General features: G+C 47.4%; 9 protein-coding genes across 9 annotated transcripts; 3 read left to right on the forward strand and 6 right to left on the reverse strand.

The window, feature by feature from the left end:
* Positions 1 to 56: 56 nt before the first annotated feature.
* On the reverse strand, positions 57 to 1,425 carry N7446_001735 (WD40 repeat domain-containing protein; the record flags this gene model as incomplete). The annotated part of the gene is given in 3 exon segments (XM_058510484.1): positions 57 to 980; positions 992 to 1,097; positions 1,170 to 1,425. 3 exon segments carry the CDS (start codon positions 1,418 to 1,420, stop codon positions 57 to 59), a joined length of 1,281 nt encoding a protein of 426 aa, XP_058376020.1. The 5' UTR covers positions 1,421 to 1,425.
* Positions 1,426 to 1,780: 355 nt separating this feature from the next.
* On the reverse strand, positions 1,781 to 3,965 carry N7446_001736 (Zn(II)2Cys6 transcription factor; the record flags this gene model as incomplete). Its single annotated transcript, XM_058510485.1, has 4 exons — positions 1,781 to 2,174; positions 2,236 to 2,400; positions 2,459 to 3,165; positions 3,216 to 3,965. The coding sequence occupies 4 exons, from the start codon at positions 3,963 to 3,965 to the stop codon at positions 1,781 to 1,783; spliced, it is 2,016 nt and encodes a 671-aa protein (XP_058376021.1).
* Positions 3,966 to 5,290: 1,325 nt separating this feature from the next.
* On the reverse strand, positions 5,291 to 5,530 carry N7446_001737 (uncharacterized protein; the record flags this gene model as incomplete). The annotated part of the gene is made up of 1 exon (XM_058510486.1): positions 5,291 to 5,530. One exon carries the CDS (start codon positions 5,528 to 5,530, stop codon positions 5,291 to 5,293), a length of 240 nt encoding a protein of 79 aa, XP_058376022.1.
* A 456-nt stretch (positions 5,531 to 5,986) lies between these two features.
* N7446_001738 (type 1 glutamine amidotransferase) lies at positions 5,987 to 6,911 on the forward strand (the record flags this gene model as incomplete). The annotated part of the gene is made up of 3 exons (XM_058510487.1): positions 5,987 to 6,227; positions 6,295 to 6,521; positions 6,621 to 6,911. 3 exons carry the CDS (start codon positions 5,987 to 5,989, stop codon positions 6,909 to 6,911), a joined length of 759 nt encoding a protein of 252 aa, XP_058376023.1.
* Positions 6,912 to 7,531: 620 nt separating this feature from the next.
* On the reverse strand, positions 7,532 to 9,118 carry N7446_001739 (uncharacterized protein; the record flags this gene model as incomplete). The annotated part of the gene is made up of 4 exons (XM_058510488.1): positions 7,532 to 7,669; positions 7,741 to 8,334; positions 8,388 to 8,800; positions 8,899 to 9,118. 4 exons carry the CDS (start codon positions 9,116 to 9,118, stop codon positions 7,532 to 7,534), a joined length of 1,365 nt encoding a protein of 454 aa, XP_058376024.1.
* A 1,450-nt stretch (positions 9,119 to 10,568) lies between these two features.
* Positions 10,569 to 11,949, forward strand: N7446_001740 (FAD-dependent oxidoreductase; the record flags this gene model as incomplete). Its single annotated transcript, XM_058510489.1, has 6 exons — positions 10,569 to 10,597; positions 10,659 to 10,796; positions 10,860 to 10,963; positions 11,012 to 11,115; positions 11,179 to 11,554; positions 11,606 to 11,949. 6 exons carry the CDS (start codon positions 10,569 to 10,571, stop codon positions 11,947 to 11,949), a joined length of 1,095 nt encoding a protein of 364 aa, XP_058376025.1.
* Positions 11,950 to 12,120: 171 nt separating this feature from the next.
* N7446_001741 (uncharacterized protein) lies at positions 12,121 to 12,840 on the forward strand (the record flags this gene model as incomplete). The annotated part of the gene is made up of 1 exon (XM_058510490.1): positions 12,121 to 12,840. One exon carries the CDS (start codon positions 12,121 to 12,123, stop codon positions 12,838 to 12,840), a length of 720 nt encoding a protein of 239 aa, XP_058376026.1.
* Positions 12,841 to 12,947: 107 nt separating this feature from the next.
* Positions 12,948 to 14,849, reverse strand: N7446_001742 (putative MFS transporter; the record flags this gene model as incomplete). Its single annotated transcript, XM_058510491.1, has 8 exons — positions 12,948 to 12,992; positions 13,041 to 13,179; positions 13,236 to 13,666; positions 13,722 to 14,037; positions 14,104 to 14,305; positions 14,365 to 14,463; positions 14,516 to 14,603; positions 14,655 to 14,849. 8 exons carry the CDS (start codon positions 14,847 to 14,849, stop codon positions 12,948 to 12,950), a joined length of 1,515 nt encoding a protein of 504 aa, XP_058376027.1.
* Positions 14,850 to 15,685: 836 nt separating this feature from the next.
* On the reverse strand, positions 15,686 to 16,858 carry N7446_001743 (TauD/TfdA dioxygenase family protein; the record flags this gene model as incomplete). The annotated part of the gene is made up of 2 exons (XM_058510492.1): positions 15,686 to 16,701; positions 16,756 to 16,858. 2 exons carry the CDS (start codon positions 16,856 to 16,858, stop codon positions 15,686 to 15,688), a joined length of 1,119 nt encoding a protein of 372 aa, XP_058376028.1.
* Between the last annotated feature and the right edge of the window lie 379 nt (positions 16,859 to 17,237).

The following is a 17,237-nucleotide window of genomic DNA, read 5'->3' on the forward strand; positions in this document are numbered from 1 at the left end:
CCATTCGTCTCAAAAAAAGCATGGTTACATGGTTGTTTATAGCATTAGCATTTATCTCAGTAGATATCCCATAATGAAATCTTCCCATCCTTGGAACCTGCCGCTAGCCAATGAGTCTGCTGTACTTTCTGATTCCGTTGTTGCTGTACATTTGCGAGAGAGTAGTCGCGTGCAGCAACTGCCATTTGGCTTGCAGTTGTGGACTGCTTCTCTGTAGATCTTGTAGATAAAGATGTTTCAATCTCTCCAAATGTTATAGCATAACATCCATCTTTGTGCCACTTGAGCACAGCCAGTTCTTTCATTGTTTTCCCCGAGTACACCCGTACCCTGCTATCCCAACCGGCAGTAGCAAATACCTTCTCATCAGACCGGATGCGCAGACCCTGCTGACCCGAGTGTCTGGTGTTAACAACCTGCAAGGGAGATTCCTCCTTGTAGCCAGCCGTAGGAATGTAACCAGCAGACGGCAGACTGGGAATGGGATGTTTGACAATCAAAGCATCAGCAGAAGAAGAGATAAAGTGCGTGTACGAAGCCGAGACGTCAAGGGAAAGAACCGGCTGGGTATGAGGACGGCCAGCATAGAGCCTATCCCATTTCAAAGGATAGTTCTTAATATGTTCGATCTCAAAACTGGCCGTCTTCAAAGCACCACGATGAGCGTAAACCATAACATGGCCATCCTCATATGCCGAAACGACAAACAGATCCCCAACAGAAGTCACGAATATATTGACAGCCATCAGCATTCCAGTCTTCGTCGACGAATCAGATGGAATAGTGCTGATCCGGCGCTCGGATGGTAGGTGGAAGATATCGACGCCGCCAGAGTCCAAGGCATTGGGCACTGCAAACAATGTATTCTGTGGCTTTGCAGATTGCGATGGATAAACAGGAAGCCCGTCCACATTGACAAACGTCATAGAGAACGCGCAGAAATTGAGCGCATTCACGGGCATGGCATGTAGCAGCCATGGCTGAGTCTTACTTCCCCCTGAGCAGGACCACTCACGTCGACCGGAAGTGTCTTGTCTAAGAATGATTCATCCTCTGAACGAATCTTCCAGACGCAGAGCTTGTGGTCGCGGCCATGTCTGTCGTAGATGGGTTAATATGATGTGGTCAATCAAGACGTGCTGGATTGGGATAGGATAGGGTCATCTCACGTGTAAATCTCGGTTATGCCTGAGTCGAGGTTAAATCCTTTTACTTCTAGTACGGCACCTGCGTGCGCTTTCCAGACGGTCACTGGGCGTTTGGTGACCAGGTCCCAGATCACGATCCAGCCGTTGGCGTCGCCGGATACAAGGCGCAGGTTCTGGTTGTAGATGTGAAGCGCGTGTATCGGTGCACCGTGCCCGCGGAGGATGTAGATTGGAGTGGCCGGAGACTGAGCCTGGGCTGATTTATTCTCCATCGTAGTTTTTTTGGGCGTTGATGTTGATATCTATGAGCTAATGGTTTGCGGTTAAACGGGGAATTGCCCGTTCACACCGCCATCCTTGTGTGCCAAATTCTGTATCGTTGTCATTAATCATATACGATAATGTATTTACATATAGAATCTATTACAGCTTGTCAAGGCTGGTAACTGAAGGTATGGCTTTCAATTCGACCAAAGACATGGATATGTTGTGAGTTATAAATTTCGTGAGAGGTTCTACCATAGGCCCCCGGCTTGCATTCAGAAAACTACTTTTGAACACTCATGTTCTATTGACTAGGTAGCGGGAAAAAAACCAATAAAACATTTCATTATTCATCAAATGTCGGATCATCACATCAGATATGCACCATAGTCATACTGATCGAGTGCATGGTGATGGTGAGGTGGTACATAATATCCCTGATACGGATGATTCTCCATTGAAAAGTCCCCGGTTGTCGTGAGTGGGTTACATAGATCCGAAGATGAGCCAGATGCTTCGGAGATTGCTAGCGATGGATCGAGTTCGTAGTAGTGGTTGTGCATTTGGGCCGGGGTAACAGTGTCCGGGTGAGCATCGACCCAGCTCCAAATCTGCCTTAGATCATCTTTGATTGATTCAATGTTGGAAGTAGTAGTCTTGGCGATAGCATCAAAAATGCCGATCACTTCTTCTTGGGCCGAGCGGGCTTCTAGACATTCTGCAGCGATTGCAAGACAGCGTAGTGAGATATCGGAAAGACTTCTGGGTGATAATGCGTCAGCACAATTGATGTGAGTAGCGCGCAATGAGCCTTTGAACTAACCGGTCCTTGGTACATGCGATGAGGCCGCAAATTTCGTGTGCGTGGGTTCTTTGCATCCCACGCATGTCTCCATCGAATTCTGACTGCAGAGGGTTTGACTTGGATAGCAAAATTCGCGTCACATGGAAAAATAGCCGAGCAACGATTGCAGGTCGTTTAAGTATCCTGAAAGAGATCAGTCGGTGAACATATTATACCGAGTCCAAGATGAACGGGAACCTACATAACCTCCGGAAACGCGGATTTGGAGCTTGTCTGCCAGGGCTGCAAGTACCCAAGAGGAGCCATCGACTTGGGGGCCGATTTCTCCCACTGATCGCACCAGCTGTTGTAAAGACTCCATTCCTGGAATCGATCGTTGAGCTGAGCCCTAACTGCATCGTTGCTCAAACCCTGAGATTGACACAACGATGCTTGGAAGATCACGACCTTTGCACAGATATAGAGGATGCGATGAGACCATGAATCGTCGCTGCTCCCACCGGAAGTGTGGCAATGGTCCATGTCCATATCAATCCCCCAAGTGTTTGGATCCCAGGACAGACTCCAATTATATCGTACACAATTAAGTAGCTCTGCGCTGATGCTGATTCTGAAACACGCTCCACCGAGCCCTGGAGTTTTGGAAGTCCAGCCACATTCTCGAATCAAAGCTCGCGAGCCTGCGATATGGACTTTCCGATGTGAGGATAGCGATGACATTGTTTCAAAGAAGCCAAGAACCAGAGCCGCTACCGCACATAGAACAGAGTCACGATTAGAATCATGGACGGAGTTTAACAGATCCTGGGTAGCCTCGTCGTAGAGCTGCATGGCCTTTCCGTCCCCGTGAGAAGAATCTACAAGGGAAAGATGTCTAGCGCCGCACGCTAGGAGTGCCTTGAGCAGCATAGGTTCGTCGAGGGCGTAGTACGGAATAATATGGGTAAACTGTTCATCATTAGAAAATCACTCGAGACGATTTAGCAAGGGTGACAAACATGGTTCATTGCATCCATCGCATCCAGCCTGGGCCCAACGTGTTCGACAAAAGCACGGAAAAGAAGCATTCGGTCAGGATCTGCGATGAAGGAATGACTTCCCTCATTTTTTGCCAGTTTCCGTGCGAAGTTGGATGTCCCATGCGGAAGGAGTTCATCTCCTGGTACCAGATGAGACTGCTGCCAGACATCGGTTCCAAAATCTGCGTTGTCTGGGTTGGAAATATCAAAATCTAGCGGATCGAAAGAATGAGCAACAGATTGGAAAAGACTCGTCAGGTCATCAGGCCCCATAGCCTCGAAGCTATGGTGCAAAAGTCTTTGCTCTTCAGCAGGACTTTCCGGCTGAACGGGCGGGTATTTCTCGAACCCTCCAACGTATTCAGACGCGATCAAGCGCGAATCATCGCGAAATGTCACTTTGGCGCCATGGGGTCGAGCGACAACATGTGGAGGCGCCACATTTTGAATATCAATAAAGTTGAGGCGAACACCACGTCGACAGATGCGGTTCGACTTGCGACAATTATGACACCGTCCTAAGGCCTCGTCGCACTTGAGATGTCGTTCGCGACAAGTCAGGCAGCCCGTGCGCACCCTCTTCGCTTTGGTGTCTGCAATGCCCGTTGTCTTCTTCCGGCGCGGACGTAGTGTACTTTGTGAATCGCTTGTCTGGCTTTTTGGAGTCGATGTCTTCGAGTCGACAGTAGGTGATCGCGCCTGCGATTTCGCAGATGTCCGAAGATTCATTTCGATCTAGTTGATATTGGCGCCTTTTGATTTGAGCTCTGGTCCAGACCTGTCTCTAGTCTCCGGCTCCGACCTGGGTCCGAACCGAAAGAGGAGTCCCGAATACACAAAATGACCTTGTAGATTTCACTCGACTGGCCATGTTCGATAATGGCACTTGTAGTAATCGCGAGTGGGGAATTTGTCGAGAGGAAGGCGATCGTCGGAGCTTGCGATTCAAGGGCTTGAATCTAACAGCCAGCGTGCGCAAACAGGGAGGTGCTCGGCAGATAAATCGGGGGTCTAGGAAGTTCGTCAGCTCAAGGATATCCCCGAAGAAAAAAGAAAGTACTCACCAGCCGATGCCAGCACAAAGATATGTGTCGCGGGGAAGTGGATGTCAAGTCCGAAGAGAAAAAAGGCCGGCCCGCTTTGCCAAGATCCCGATGTATCTGGAGTACGCCGTGTTTGCCTACATACGTTTAAGTACACCTTATGATTATTATAACCGTCTTAAACTCAGGTTATCTTTATAAACCATCATTGCTTGCAAAGTAAGCAATAGATATTATCTACGCACTTTCCTCGCCAATCGAGGCAATTGGACTCGACACTGCAGAATCAATAGAACAGCCACACAAAGGGCCACATACATGAAAGTGAACGAAGAGCAGCGGCATACGAGTTGATGACTGGGGGGCCGTCAGAAAAAAATTATAAAGGGGTCGAGGGCAGTCAAGCATACTTTCCAACCGGTGAACTGGATCCAACTCCGCAATAGTCTGAATAGACTTGCGAACCAGGGCGACAATATGCCCTTCTCCATGCCTGTAACTCTATACTCGAGTTGATATCGAACAATACTTTGGAAAATCCAGCCGCTAACAGCCTCACCCATTACGCCGCCCAAATTCCGCCACAGTCCCATCGTAGTGAGTGCAACAGCTTGAAACGTTTTGCTCATTGGTAGCAAGCATTGACACCGCGATAGTTAGCCATGCAAGACCTTGTCCGAGGCTTACAAGCGAGAGCGAAACCATGGCGAGTGACTCTGGACTGTCGATTCCTAACGATGCAAAAGCTAATCCACCGGTCATTATGAGCAAGGAACCAGCAACAATGAAAGGCTGGAGGCGTAGACTGGTTTGCGACCGAAGGTATCAGTATCAGAGCAACACCCAAAAAGAGTCCTGAAGGCAGTTGAAGTTAGTAGGAATATAATCGATAGCCAGGAGACTGAGTTGGCGGCGTTGAAGTGGTGATGACCAGATGACTTGAAGACATGAGGTTGTGTCGAAGAAGCCCAGTATATATCCACATAAGACACCACCAAAATGACCCAGAATCTAGCGGAAGACGCCTATAAACCGTGCTGCATATTCTTCTTTATCGCTTGGAGTATCGGATTTGTTGTTTGGGAAGCTATCCCCAAAGTAAATGCCGTAGAAGTGGATCGACTTCGAGTCCTGCAGGTACCGAGCTAGAACTGGAGCGTCTGCGGATGCATACTTCCTCATCAGAAGCTTGATTGGTGACTGATTCGTAGCAGGACTAAAGATAACCCGTGTGTTGATAGGTGGATTCATCGCGTAAAAGAGAGTGTCTTCACAGGGACAGGATTGGTTCGATTGCCCCTGAATTGCGTCCGTTATCACAAAAGAAATGGATAAAAGAATGTATAAAGCCAAAAAATAAGAAAATATTTAAGAGAACAAAGCTCCTTCTAAACAAAATGTATCTCTTTAGAGCAGTGACAAGGAATGCTGAGTAGGCAAGGGAGTCTTTATACAAGCATTCGATCACTCGATCTGTAAGCACCCAATATCACGCAACACAACCTACTTGCTTAGCTGAACCTGTGCATGCAGAAAAACCCAACATGTATATGGATGATCTTCATAGATCCATCTACTGCAGGGCTGGTTTGTCATCGACCTCGGCCGATAAGAGATACTGTAGACACCCGTGAACCATACAGACTTCTTTACCTTTGCGCTACATGAACTCATGAACTCTGCATACATCTCTCTGCGACCCACACAATGCATTCACCCCTCCGTATTGCCGTGTTAGAATGCGACACTCCTCTTGACAGCATCAACCGCCGCTACAACGGATATGGCGGGGTATTCCGCGCCCTCCTCACAGCCAGCGCCAAAGCATTAAACCAACCAGAGAAACTCAACCCAGAGACCGGTTTGGAAATCACAGCATGGGACATTGTGAATGACGACAAATACCCAAAGCTAGAAGACGTCGATGCCGTGCTTCTAACAGGTTCAAGTGCGGAATGACTCAGACAACCCCATGAGCTCAAGCCTGTATACTAACAGCAATCGGACCCGAACAGAACATAATTCATTTGACGATATCCCCTGGATCAACCGCCTCGTCGAATTCACCCAACAAGTCCTCGCCCAGGACCGAGTGCGCCTACTCGGCATCTGCTTCGGGCACCAGATCGTTGGTCGCGCACTAGGCGCCAAGGTCGGACGAAGCGACCAAGGCTGGGAAATTGCCGTGTGCGATATGGACCTGACGGATAAAGGAAAGGAGCTATTTGGGCGGGAGAAGATCGTAAGTTCAATTCCTGTCTGTCCAGAAGTCATAGCAGGCTTCCGAAACATGCAGTGCAATGCCACGCAGAACGCTGACGGGCTGTGAACAAATAAACAGCGCATCCAGCAAATGCACCGGGACATTGTTTTCGAATACCCCCCAAATGTCACTCCGTTGGGTTCATCCCCGCGCTGTGCTGTGCAGGGCATGTATTCGCCGCGCCGCTTTGTTACTGTTCAGGGTCACCCCGAATTTACAGGGGACATGGTCACAGAAATTATTGGAAGCAGAACTAAGAGCGGTATATTCAAAGAGACCCAGGGTAAGGATGCATTGAGCAGGGCTCATAATGAGCATGATGGTGTTGCTATTGGTGCGGTGTTCTTGAAGTTCCTACTCGAGGACTAAAGCAGGAACAAACATCCGATGGGACAATAGGCGCTGTACCACTTTGGATCTCAATTTTGAATTCTGCCTGGTTCCGATTGTGTGATGGGCTCGTGGGGTTCTTCAGGAGGTTTGAGATTGAGATATTACATAGATCTAGCCTTTTGTACATATTTAGACTAGCATTGCCTTGGAGGTTAACGTAATGCGATTGAACCTACTTCAACTTCTTACTACCCTGTGCCTAGGAGATATCACCGACACCCAATACTGTCCTATGAGCGAACGATGAAACTGAACTGGGTATGCCTGTCATACAATAAAATGTGATTCAAGAGCAAGAGAAAAGAAGCCAAGTAGCAATCGGTATCATTGTCATAAGTGCATGTCATGTTCTATTGAGGAAATGCACCAGGCACCCTCATGCAAGTTTATGCCAGAAAGAAAGAAGAATAGAAAAAGGAACGCCCCGTTCCACAAAGCCACGCAGGCCGCTGAACCCGTAGGGAGATGCAAAGATGCCAACAAAATAGGCGAAAGGCCAAACGCTCCACCCACTAACGCCATTTCCATGCAAGTTTGAATCGCTGAAAATGCAAGGTCTGACCGGAGACAAGTAAGACAAGCAACAAACAAATAAATCAGAGTGGTCGGGATGCGGAAATTCGGCCGCTGCGACGCGGGTTTGCCTTTCCGTCTGAGTCCGATTGCTCCGGGGTTGTGTTACCAGGGAGGGAGAGGGGGTCTGAGTTCTGACCGTTTTCTGTTTCGGATTTCATCTATGAGCCATGAAGTGTTAGCAAAGAGTACAACGGAAGGAGGGAGATTGAGGTTATACGTGGATACTCACGCGAAGATTCAAAGAGACGAGCTCGTTTTGGTCATCTCTGAATGATATCCCAACTCCCAAGGTTAGGTTGGAAACAATTCGCCTCTTGGGTCGCGTTCGACGAGCTGGACGTGGATCCTCGGAGTCGTCACTGTCTTCTGCGGATCGCTTGCTCCCAGTGCTGAACGGGGAAGAAGACCGCGATGCCTGTAAGTTTTGCTTGATAGGAAGGCCTGGGGCAGCCTTCTTGTCGAATGGCACATCGGTATTTTCGTCAAGCAAGGCAGCGAATGCGCGGTCGATGTCACCTCGGCATTTTTGAAGCATGTCCACGATCGTCTCGCGGTCATAGCGGCCACCAAAGCACTCTTGGATGGATTTGATATCCCAGGGGGGATAGAGGTCCACGGCCAAGTCGGTGTCAGTGGTGTCAGTGGTGTCAGAGCCACTAGGAGCATTGCCCGCGATGACGGGTATGTCTTTACAGTCTTCTGCCAGTTTCCTGTCTACGTCGGGCTTGATGTCTTCGCTGAGTTGTGGGATGATATTCACGCCAGTGAGAAGCCCCTTGTGTGGGCCATTGATACGCCGCACGGAGGAGTAATGTTTAAAGTCCTATGGTTGTTAGCCCATAGCCCAAAGGCATCAAGAGAAAGCAGGACACGTACGTGGAAAGCGACGTGAAGTACATCTCGGGGTTGATCGGGAAGGGCATTGACATCTCGAAACACCTGGACCCCGTCCATGGTGTAAACATTCAGATCGACTTGGAAGACCTGACAGAATGCCTGGAGATGCTCCGAGCTAGCCCATTCTCCGTTCTTGCGAGTGGTCGCGATCATGTCCTCGAACCGACGCTCCTTGTCCTCAAGAGACGGGGTTAAAACATCGGCAGAACGCGTAGCATACGCGGATGCAGCTGCACGTTTAGGCCGACGGCGTTCCCCACCCTCTGCCACGACAAACTGCATGAAGTATTTCTTGTTGTTGGCCATGTGGGTGGCCAGGCGCTGGCGTATCTCGTCGGCATGATGGGTGATGCCGTACAATTGGTCGGAGAGGGAATAATAGAGGCAGTTGCCTATGATTTGACGCGTCAGAAAGGGCAAATATCCATTTGGCAGCTTGCAAAGAGAGCTCTAAAGCTTCAACGAGTGACAACAAGCGTGACTAGCTTACCATCTCCCTCGGTAGGTAGAGCAAACAGGCCACGTTCTTTCAAACAGGGCATTTCCAAGCTTGCGTGGTCCATGGTGGAGTTATTCTGTTGTGTTTTGGCCAGCAGCTCAGCCTGCTGGTCCTGCAGCGGGTCGGCCGTCTGGGGAAGCTCCTCTTGCACTTGGTGTTCATGACCCGTGAGTATGGGCACGATTCTGCCACCGTGAGTAAGGTGAGACATATTGAAGGTACTCGACTGAAAGTCGGCATTGGTCAATTCAGAAAGAAATCAATAAGGCTATCTAGGGAAAGATAAATCAAACCCGCAGAGGTGAATCGGGCGCCCTGCGGGTGGTTTGAAAAAGGAAATTCACCAATTCTCGCAGATTTGAGTGCCGATCGAGGCGGTGAATGCTGGTGGGTGGTGATTGGTCCCACGTGAGCAGTTGCCCACTATGACATAGGCGACTTCTGCTCTACACAATGGGCCTTTAGGGATTCAATTACTATTTATATCCTTTTACTTCTTTGTTCTTTGTTCCTCTCAGTTCCCCCTGACCATTGATGATATAATAAGAGTCAAGTGAGTGGGCGAGGAGTCAGATGTGATGGATACACTCACTATAGTGGAGTCTGGAGGGATGGAGAACGCGGGACTTTACGGAGTCTCCTTGCTGGGCCCAGATCCTGATACAGCATGGATTTATTGAATTGAATCAAAAGCAGGGGACTGTTGAGGCTTCAATATAACAAGAGACATTCTAGCAATTATATACAGAGCACACGGTACTGATTTACATGTACTTGTTTTGTCTATATTTCTATTGGATGGCGCCCTGTCATGCTTTTGAGATTAACGTCACTTGTATTAACAAGATTTACAAGGGCCGAGGGAAACCAGCTCAGTTCCAGTAGAATGCAAGTTATAGACTAGGGAATACGTACTTGAGAAACACAAAACATATAACGTTACTCGGTGCTCTATATACATGTACTGTAGCTGTAGCAAAAAGAACAGCAACCTTGGAATCGAAATAGTGCGGAGGCGTTTTTCATGTTACTATGTATCCACCGCATCTCCACCGAGAAAACTTAACTTGTTTGCTTTTTTAAGATATTTGGTTGGTTATATGCCCACACCGCCTGAAGCCTGACCATGAAATTACAACAATCAATAAATAATTAGGCCAGAGCCCTAATTCGGAACATGGGGCTGGGAATAATGTTCTTTGATCATATAGCCTAACTTTGGAGTATATTACTAATAATTGCCCGGATGGTCTAGTGGTATGATTCTCGCTTTGGGCTTAATCATGAAATAGTTTTCTGAACAATTTTCATGGTAAAATTCTCATCTGCGAGAGGCCCCGCGTTCGAATCGCGGTTCGGGCCCTTTCCCTTTTTTTTGTATTCTTTTTTCTTTTTAATTATCTTATTTTTATTTATTTACATTTTTACTTTACTCCGTGGATCGATCATTGAGAGAAATGACATAATCCAGATTACCCGTGATAACTTAGTAAAAGGTTGTAGCGGACAAAACCCCACAACCCCAACGTCTTATCAAAAGTCCCTGATAACGCCCCCTCACTCCCCGCCTTGACTTCCGATATTAAAGGGGAGGAGACTTTCTTTCTTATTTTAATGTCTTGACAACATATCAACATTGGGAAATCTAAGCGAAACACACAATGGCAACAAACAACATCGTGGTTTTGGGGTAAGACCCTCTAGCTCTGCAGCAAATGGTGCATTGAACCTCTCACTGACTTGTAAGTCAGGGCCGGTGTGTCTGGCTTGACAACTGCGTATCTACTCTCGCAGGACCCGGCCAACAAGATTACTGTGCTGGCAAAACACATGCCTGGAGACTATGATATTGAATATGCATCTCCGTGGGCCGGTGCCAACTACATGCCGTATGATATACATAGAACACCCCATCAATAATACACCTCCTTACTGATCTTGCTCCTGCACAGGGTCGGAAAAGAAGGAAGTGCTCACCATGCATGGGAGCGCGATACGTGGCCCGCATTGAAAGCAATTGCAGAGAAGTACCCAGAGGCTGGTATTCACTTCCGAGGTAAGTTCCCCGGGATCTAAAGAGCGTCCACATATCTGACATCCCAAGGCACTTTGATCTATAACCGAAAGAAAGATCAGGAATCTGCCACTGGGCAGTGGTTCTCGGAGTTGGTTCAGCCAAACCCGTGGTACAAGGATGTCGTGCCGGATGTAAGATATGATTGTTTAACCGACAAGATCATGGAATCCCCAGAGACTAACTCAATGTTCTAGTTCAAAAACATCCCCTCTGATCAGCTGGCGCCTGGGATTGACAACGCCCAAGAATTCACCTCCGTCTGCATCAACACACCCGTCTACTTGTCTTGGCTAGTGGGTCAATGTGTGAAGAACGGCGCGGTGTTCCAGCGCGCTGTTTTCAAGCATATCGCTGATGCAGCCAATGCCCATCATACAGGCCAGAAGGCTGATATCGTTATTAACTGCACTGGTCTATCATCCAAGACCCTTGGCGGAGTCCTCGATGAGAAGATGTATCCTGCTCGTGGCCAGATCGTCGTAGTCCGCAACGATCCAGGACCAATGGTCTCGGCATCTGGAACCGATGATGGAGAAGACGAAGCATTGTACATCATGACCCGAGCCGCAGGTAAGTTCATCCGTCTTTATCAACTGATTGAACCTCGCTTACCATGTGTAGGTGGGGGTACTATCCTCGGTGGATCTTATCAAAAGCACAACTGGGATGGAACGCCAGACATGAACCTTGCGAACCGTATCATGAAGCGTGCTATTGCGATCGCCCCGAGCCTCGTTAAGAAGGGACAAGGGATTGAAGGATTGGATATCATCCGACATGGCGTTGGCTTGCGGCCTCTGAGGGAGGGTGGTCCTCGCATTGAAAAAGAGAAAATCGACGGCGTCTCCGTTGTGCATAACTACGGCCATGGTGGCTTCGGCTACCAAGCTTCATTTGGCTGTGCAGATACCGCTGTGTCTTTAGTCAAGGAAGTCCTGCAGAACAAATCGCGGGCTAAGCTCTAAGTCGGCCTTTGTGGCTTCCTTGGAAAAGCATGTATATTGCCTTGCATGGCGATTGCTAGAAATCATCAGATGATAGAACATAGCGATCCACCCATATGTCACTATGACGTCAATTAATTGCTTTATTTCAACTCCATGAAGGCAGAGATAATCATTTAGTATCAAGCAACAATGTCCGAAGAAACAGCGCAAAAGATAAACCAAGTCTTAAACGACTTTGGTAGAGCTCCTCTCCACAATACGCCCCTTGAGAACTCCCTAGATGCCAGCCCAGGAATAATTCTAGCAATGGCGATGGATGCTCTAGTCAAAGCACGACCAATCTCACACGAATTGACACAGCGAACCATCAAAGCGCTCATCGACGCCGGCTACCATGACATCGACACACTATCAAACAGCTCGTGGGATGATCGAGTGGCTGTTCTGGCAGATGGGGGATACAACCGCTATCGTGAGCAATGCGCTACGAATCTTGGAGAATTGGCGGAGCTCATTTTGAATAAATATGGTCAGCATTTATCCCTGGATGCAGCTTCATCAAGTGGTGCAGTATTATGCCAGAATGTTTCTAACATGGCTTCAGATGGAGATCTTAATAACCTTTTGTATCAAGCGGATTTTAACAGAGATGAAGCTGGAGTCCTCATGAAAGAAATCAAGGGGATGGGGGATCTGGCTGTGGAGGTTTTCTTCAATAATGTGCAATCTGTTTGGCCGTGTATTGCTCCTTTTGTTGATTCGCGGAGTTTGAAAACTGCTATCGATGTCGGAATTGGGGATGACTTAGATCACATTTATCAGACTTTGCAGAAGGATCCGGTGCGAATGAGTTGGTTTGCTAATGGCCTTTCTGAAGTTAGATTGCAGAAAAAGCAAGATGTGATTTAGGAAGTTTCATAATTAAGAGAGTTTGGGGTCATTTGTATCTTGATGAGAGTTGTGAGTCGAAAGCAAAATAGACCGTAAAGCAGGCCTCGCAAATACAAGATTCAGGTTTATAAAACGTATCTAAATCCTTTGTTTTCGATCTCGGTTTTGTCCTAACATAGGTTAGCTTAAGCCGTCGAGTTTAGAGTGACATAACTTACCAGCATTCCATTCTCAACACCCTCAGCCTCAACTTCCTGGCCATCAACCGCTTCTCTGTCTCTGCGCTTATTCTCAAGATACATGTAAAAGTATAGAGCAACAATCGCAGCCAATTTCACAGCATATCCAGCGAGCATCCTATAAAGAGTCGTCAGTAACTGCAAGTCAAAGGTAATCAGTCAAATAATACGTACGCAATATAAGCACTGTGGTAACCAGGGGCTTCACTAGACTTAAAGGTCTGCGGTCCAATAATATTTCCAACACAGTAGCCAGTAAACAGCAAAGCAGACGTAACCTGCTTCTTCGTGTACCCAGCAATGTTAGAGCTGACAATAGTCAAACTCATGCTAAAGCCCAAGCCTTGGAAATAACACAACCAAAGCGCAACAAGACGACCCCATTTGTTGGAATTAGGAAGTGCGACAAGTAACGCTGAGCCAATGATACACACCGTGCAGGCAAATATCATGCATGCAAATCGCGAGTGGAATTTACCATCGAACTTAGTTGCGACATAACCACCAAGAAGGAGAGTGAGGAATTGAACGGCACCACCGGGAATTTGGAGGTACTGTGTTCCAAGGGTGTCGAATCCAAAGGTTCCAACGATAATGGAAGTGAACTATTTCTCTGTCAGTATATTCTAAATAAAAATATGTTAGAGCCGCGAGACATACACTTGTCAAAGCCGAATTTGGAACTTGCGCTCCAATTGCCATGACAAACAAAAGCCACGTCTTTGGGTCTTGCGCCGCTTGTCGGACCTGGTACCACTTGAAGTGATGATTCTTCACACCCTGCCGGTTAATCGCAACACGCTCCACCGCGATAGCTTTCTCACGCTCAGTGAGGAACTTGGCGGTTGATGGGAGATCCGGGAGGAAGATGAGAGCCGCAATACCCGTTGCGACAGAGAACGCTCCAAAGATGAGAAAAACATACATCCATCTTGGAAGTCCAGTGGTGATGTGTCCGACAGCGTATCCGATTAACCTATTTTTTTCAAGGTCAGGTGTTTGCCAGTATATATATCTCGTCCCTATGATATAGAGAACTCACCCTCCGAACATTGTCGCAATTCCATTGGTGCAGTACCATGCTTCCAGTCGTAGAGGTTGTTCCTCGGATGTATACCACATACCCATCATAAGGACAAATCCAGGACTAACGACTGCTTCTACCGCACCGAGAAGGAAGCGGTTGATGGCGATTCCGGCGAAATTATGGCATGCCGGCGTTGTCATGAGAAGACCTCCCCATACTAGGCTCGTTAGAATGTTTTATCATATTGATGGTTCCAACTTTATCTGTAGATCGCACCAAGAGTTGTTACAGAGAGGAATTTCCCAACGGGCAGCTTTTGCAGAGCTAACCCCGCAGGCCATTGTGCGATGAGGTACCCGAAATAGAAAATGGAGCCTAATTATATTAGTCTCTTTAGTCATTTCTCTCGTGGATGTATGAGACGTACTCAGCCATGAATATTGTTGTCCCTTGAGGTGAGTCCCCGTCTTCAAGCCGTATACCGAGGCAAAGTTGATACTGTTCTTGTCCAGATACTGAGGGGGTCAACACTTGAAATTTTGGAAATGAAAATGGACAGGGCTTACCTGAAGCATGTAGATCAAAAACAATAGCGGGATCAATCGCAGGTCAATCTTTCGAAGAACGCTTTTAGCTTCTTCTGGCGTATATTCCAGACCCTGATGCTGTTTGTAGAAATCATAGTTCTCATCTCTATCCGAGGAGCCTTCTGTCGAGAGGGGTGGCGATAAAGCTGCCTCGGCCTCTTTTATCGAAGACATTTTCTCGAAATCTGCGTCCGGCTGTTAGTGTTTCAGAGGAACAAGCAGGGTTTTATAAAAATCCCATCTCCTATACGCTTGACACGGTCCACGTGGGGAATTGCACAATAGAGTCCAGGGCCCCACAAGTCCTAGTAAGGAAGGTTCTATGGAGGGATATAAGATCTATAGCGTGTGTGGATGCTAGTTCCGGCCGGCGTTGAGTTCTGGCTTCTAACTTCCATATAGAGCATTGATGAGCGAGTCAGCTACAAATGTGTACTACTTGAGTGGTTAGAATGTCGCTTATTGCCTTTACTTTTGTGAGGCGACTGACGTCGAGGCGTTGAGGTTGAGCGACGCGGGTGGAGAAATCACGACATCACCGCAGCAATTGCGCGTTTGTCGAGCCATCTAAGCAAATCGCATCCCCAAACCCTCCCAACTTTGACGGAGATTTTCCGATGCCCCTGAATCATGAGAAAAGCTGGTTTCTCCGAGCTCAGCCCATCCTTTTCTCTGTTGCTGAGCTTATAATCAACCTAAAATGGCAGCTGATGGACTGTCAGATGCTCTGCAGCTCTTTTAGACTTTCTAAAGCAATAAGCTATGCTAAAATTCCAAGTCGCAAATCGATATCTCAAATCTTTTTTTTTTCTTTTCAGAATTATTTAAGATTATACTAAATTTGTGGCTTGATGTTGAAGAAAACGAAATTAAAGAATCTTGCGACTCATCGGAACCCCAGATCCAGATTAGGTAATACTTCTAAATCGACTTTCATGAATTTGATTGGCTGCCGTAGAAGTACAGAGATTCTAAATGTTTTGTTGCATTTCCATGTTATTTTGAATACATTATTCATCATCAGGTCCTTGAGGGGGGCGACTAGCAGCCATATTACACTGCCTGAACACCCGCACTTCATCCTCTCCGAAGGATCCAACAATGGAATGCATGACACCATGGTTATTGAAAAGTACCAGATCACCCTCTTCCCAATCATGAGTGTACAGATAACAAGGATCAATAGCCCGTCTCTGTAACTTATACAGACGCTCTCGAATGTCAGCAAGATCATTGAGCACCTCTCCGTTTCCAAGATGAATCTTCCGCGCGCATGTTGGGTAAACCATCATCGCAAACTTGCCAGTAACAGGATTCTTCCAAGCCATAGGATAAATCTTAATCTTGGAGGTTTTGAAGGGAGGCAGTTCATTCTCAGCAAGTTCAAGCCCCTCCGATATAACACCTAGCCCGTTAGAACGGGACTTTGCTTTGCTCATCCAGATGTATGGGTGGGGCGCATATTCAACCTTGCTTGTGCGGACAAAGTGTTTCTCTTCCTCGGACAACATATCGTACAATCGGTATCCACTAAAGAAGGCAGTTGTTCCAAGAGGAACATCTAGTGTAGCGTCTGTGCCATCATCATAGCGACAGATTTGACGACGACCCTTGGGAACCTTGACGGCCAACAGCGTGGTGACGAGTGGAGGGTCCAGGTTATACATGGCCGAATCGATGTGCCAACGATAGAAGTGTGTAAAGTCATGATCTTCCTCGGGTGAAATGGGATACTTGTGGAATGTCTTGTGGTGCGGGTGTCTCAGGCGAATGTCCTTCAACCCTTCGTACTCTTTGACCAGACCACTGCCAATGACTTGGACCTGGGGCTGGTGAGGAATGGTGGTCAGATCGGCATGGAGGACACTCCGCTTGTCAATTGATTTGCCATGGCTGTAAACCCCCGCAGAAGGGTCGAAACTTCGAGTGAGTTCGTATTGCGCTTGTGGGGAGAGCCCGGCCTGGCCTTTGAGCACCACGACTTGGTTTTCGTATAGAGTGCGGCGGAGAAAATCGAAGTCATTATCTAGAAAACATTCAGTGTTTTGATCAAAAGTGAACTGGTTTGGAGTAAACTTACCGCTCATTGTTTCAACATTGAAACCAGTGAGTTCTGCTCCAAAGTCTACCCGAGAGTCATCCGGTTTGCTCACGGGCTTACAGTAAAGTGTTATGGTAGACATTGTGAAGGAAATGGTAATTGATGGAGTAAATTTTGATTTAATATCGAGAAAATCAGTAGAGATAATACACGCGTTATATAGTCCTGTTATACAGGTTGCCACTGGCCAATCAGATCGGCGCGGGTGAGATTTAGCGACTTGCCCGCTCAAAAGGATAGAGCTCTGGTAAATGATAATTTGACGAACTCAGTCCATAATCATAGGAATAGTTACGTAGTGCATCAGGCGTAGGGGGATATCCTTATCAAGAATGGTGGTGCAAATGGGTGGACCCGCCCGCTCTGTGCGTTCGCCATTTATACTTATAAGGGAGCACTTATACAAAGTGAAAAGAACAAGCAAACAACCATACCTGGAAAAACTTTACTGAACACTAATC

Source organism: Penicillium canescens (genome assembly GCF_028828765.1).
Source record: "Penicillium canescens strain IBT 15451 chromosome Unknown utg000002l_segment0_segment0, whole genome shotgun sequence".
In the NCBI taxonomy this organism is placed as follows: Eukaryota; Fungi; Ascomycota; class Eurotiomycetes; order Eurotiales; family Aspergillaceae; genus Penicillium; species Penicillium canescens.